This window comes from Pelophylax lessonae (genome assembly GCF_965119305.1).
Source record: "Pelophylax lessonae genome assembly, chromosome: 7".
Taxonomy (NCBI): Eukaryota; Metazoa; Chordata; class Amphibia; order Anura; family Ranidae; genus Pelophylax; species Pelophylax lessonae.
This window is the reverse complement of record NC_138774.1, coordinates 193,860,359-193,862,427: the sequence shown is the minus strand read 5'-3', so window position 1 is coordinate 193,862,427 and position 2,069 is coordinate 193,860,359. Positions and strand designations below refer to the sequence as shown.

The following is a 2,069-nucleotide window of genomic DNA, read 5'->3' as shown; positions in this document are numbered from 1 at the left end:
AGACATCAGGATATACTGAGCTCTCCCCTCCCCCTAATACACAGACATCAGGATACACTGACCTCTCCTCTCCTCCTAATACACAGACATCAGGTACACTGACCTCTCCTCTCCTAATACACAGACATCAGGATACACTGAGCTCTCCTCTCCTCATAATACACAGACATCAGGATACACTGAGCTCTCTCCTCCTAATACACAGACATCAGGATACACTGAGCTCTCTCCTCCTAATACACAGACATCAGGATACACTGACCTCTCCTCTCCTCCTAATACACAGACAGGATACACTGAGCTCTCCTCTCCACCTAATACACAGAAATCAGGATACATATGTTGTCTGGACTCTGGGCTACCAGTATTTGAAACTATTGCTGCCACTTGCATTGGAACTGTAATGACAATTACATGATGTAACTAAATGTTTGTGAACTGCTTTAGTATTTTCAATAAAGTTTATGAAAAGCCTCTACAATGCCATATTATTGACTATTGTAAGACAAGACAAGCATTGTGTTAGAAAGCAATAGCTGCACCCACCATTATTATATCCCCAGAGAAGGATGCAATCCAAAATGCTAAATACAATAGGAGGGGTGCCTAATACTACTAAAATAGATAAATCAATGCTCCGCCCCCTCCAGTCTCTGCCGCACAGCTCCGTTCCTGCAGATACCGGCGCCATGAATATCCGGAATGCACGGCCTGAGGACCTCATGAATATGCAGCACTGCAACTTGCTGTGTTTGCCAGAAAATTACCAGATAAAGTATTACTTTTACAATGGACTGTCCTGGCCCCAGCTCTCTTACATTGCAGAAGATGAAAATGGAAAAATTGTTGGTTATGTCTTGGCAAAAATGGAGGAAGATCCAGATGATGTTCCACATAGCCATATCACTTCTTTGGCTTTGAAACGGTCTCACAGACGACTTGGTCTGGCACAAAAATTGACGGATCAAGCTTCCAGAGCAATGATCGAGAACTTCAATGCTAAATATGTTTCTTTACATGTGTGGAAAAGCAATCGAGCAGCACTTCATTTATATTCCAACACCTTGAACTTCCAAATTAGTGAGGTGGAGCCCAAGTACTATGCTGATGGTGAAGATGCGTATGCTATGAAACGTGATCTCACCCAGATGGCTGAAGAGTTGCGGAAACAGATGGAATTAAAGGACAAGAACCGTCCACAACCTCCTGAGCTCCATAGAAAACAAATCTGATAATCGGTCTGGTCATGTTGGGGACTGCTGTCGAGATGAGAAGTGTGTAGGAAACGCAGGAAAATGTGATGGATTAGAGGATAGTGGTGACGGCAAGGATGTGAGTGAAGTCAGCGAGGCTACAGAGAGCACAGACGTCAAAGACAGCTCCAAGGCTTCAGACTCTGCTTCTTAAAGGGAACATTTACACATTAAATTAACTTAGGATACCATAATGACCATTGTCGTGCTAGCAGCTCCTGTTATGTTTTATTAAATTCCCTTCTAGGCGCAGTAAAAATCGATCATTGAGGCCTGTCACTTTATACAGACAACAATTTGTAAATATATAAGGAAACAATAAACTCTATGGGATAAGCAGAAAAAAGAATAGATAAATCAATACATTATGTGCCCTTGAAAATGAATTGCATAAATCTATAGTGCCATGTATGCAAGTGCCATGCTTCTAATCTGAATACACTCTGTGCACTAATAAAAAGTATTGTAAAGCATTCAGTCCTGGGACAAGGTCATCTAGAGCCTAGATGGGCTAACATGCCAAATTGCGTCCCCCCCCCCCTCCCCCCCAAAATGTACGAGCTTTATGTGTCAGCAAAAATCTCCCCACAAAACACTAATCTGCATGCTTACACCCAAAGCATAATTTCTCCTTCCTCCCTGTCCAAATGTGCCCCCCCTGCTGAAATCCTCCCTCTCAGCACAAAACTTTGCTGCGCCCCCCCAGCTCAAATTCTCCCACCCCCCTCCCCCAAAATATCACCTCTTCTAGCACAAATACCCTATAATTTCCTCTACTAGTACACCTCTCCCCCCACCCCCACACGTATTCAAATC

The 2,069-nt window shown here is 43.3% G+C and overlaps 1 protein-coding gene across 1 annotated transcript; it reads left to right on the top strand.

The window, feature by feature from the left end:
• Positions 1-656: 656 nt before the first annotated feature.
• LOC309560659 (N-alpha-acetyltransferase 10-like) lies at positions 657-1,517 on the top strand. The gene is given in 2 exon segments (XM_082264281.1): positions 657-1,196; positions 1,198-1,517. Coding segments are annotated over 2 exon segments (717 nt in total). The 5' UTR covers positions 657-689; the 3' UTR covers positions 1,408-1,517.
• The last annotated feature ends 552 nt before the right edge of the window (positions 1,518-2,069 follow it).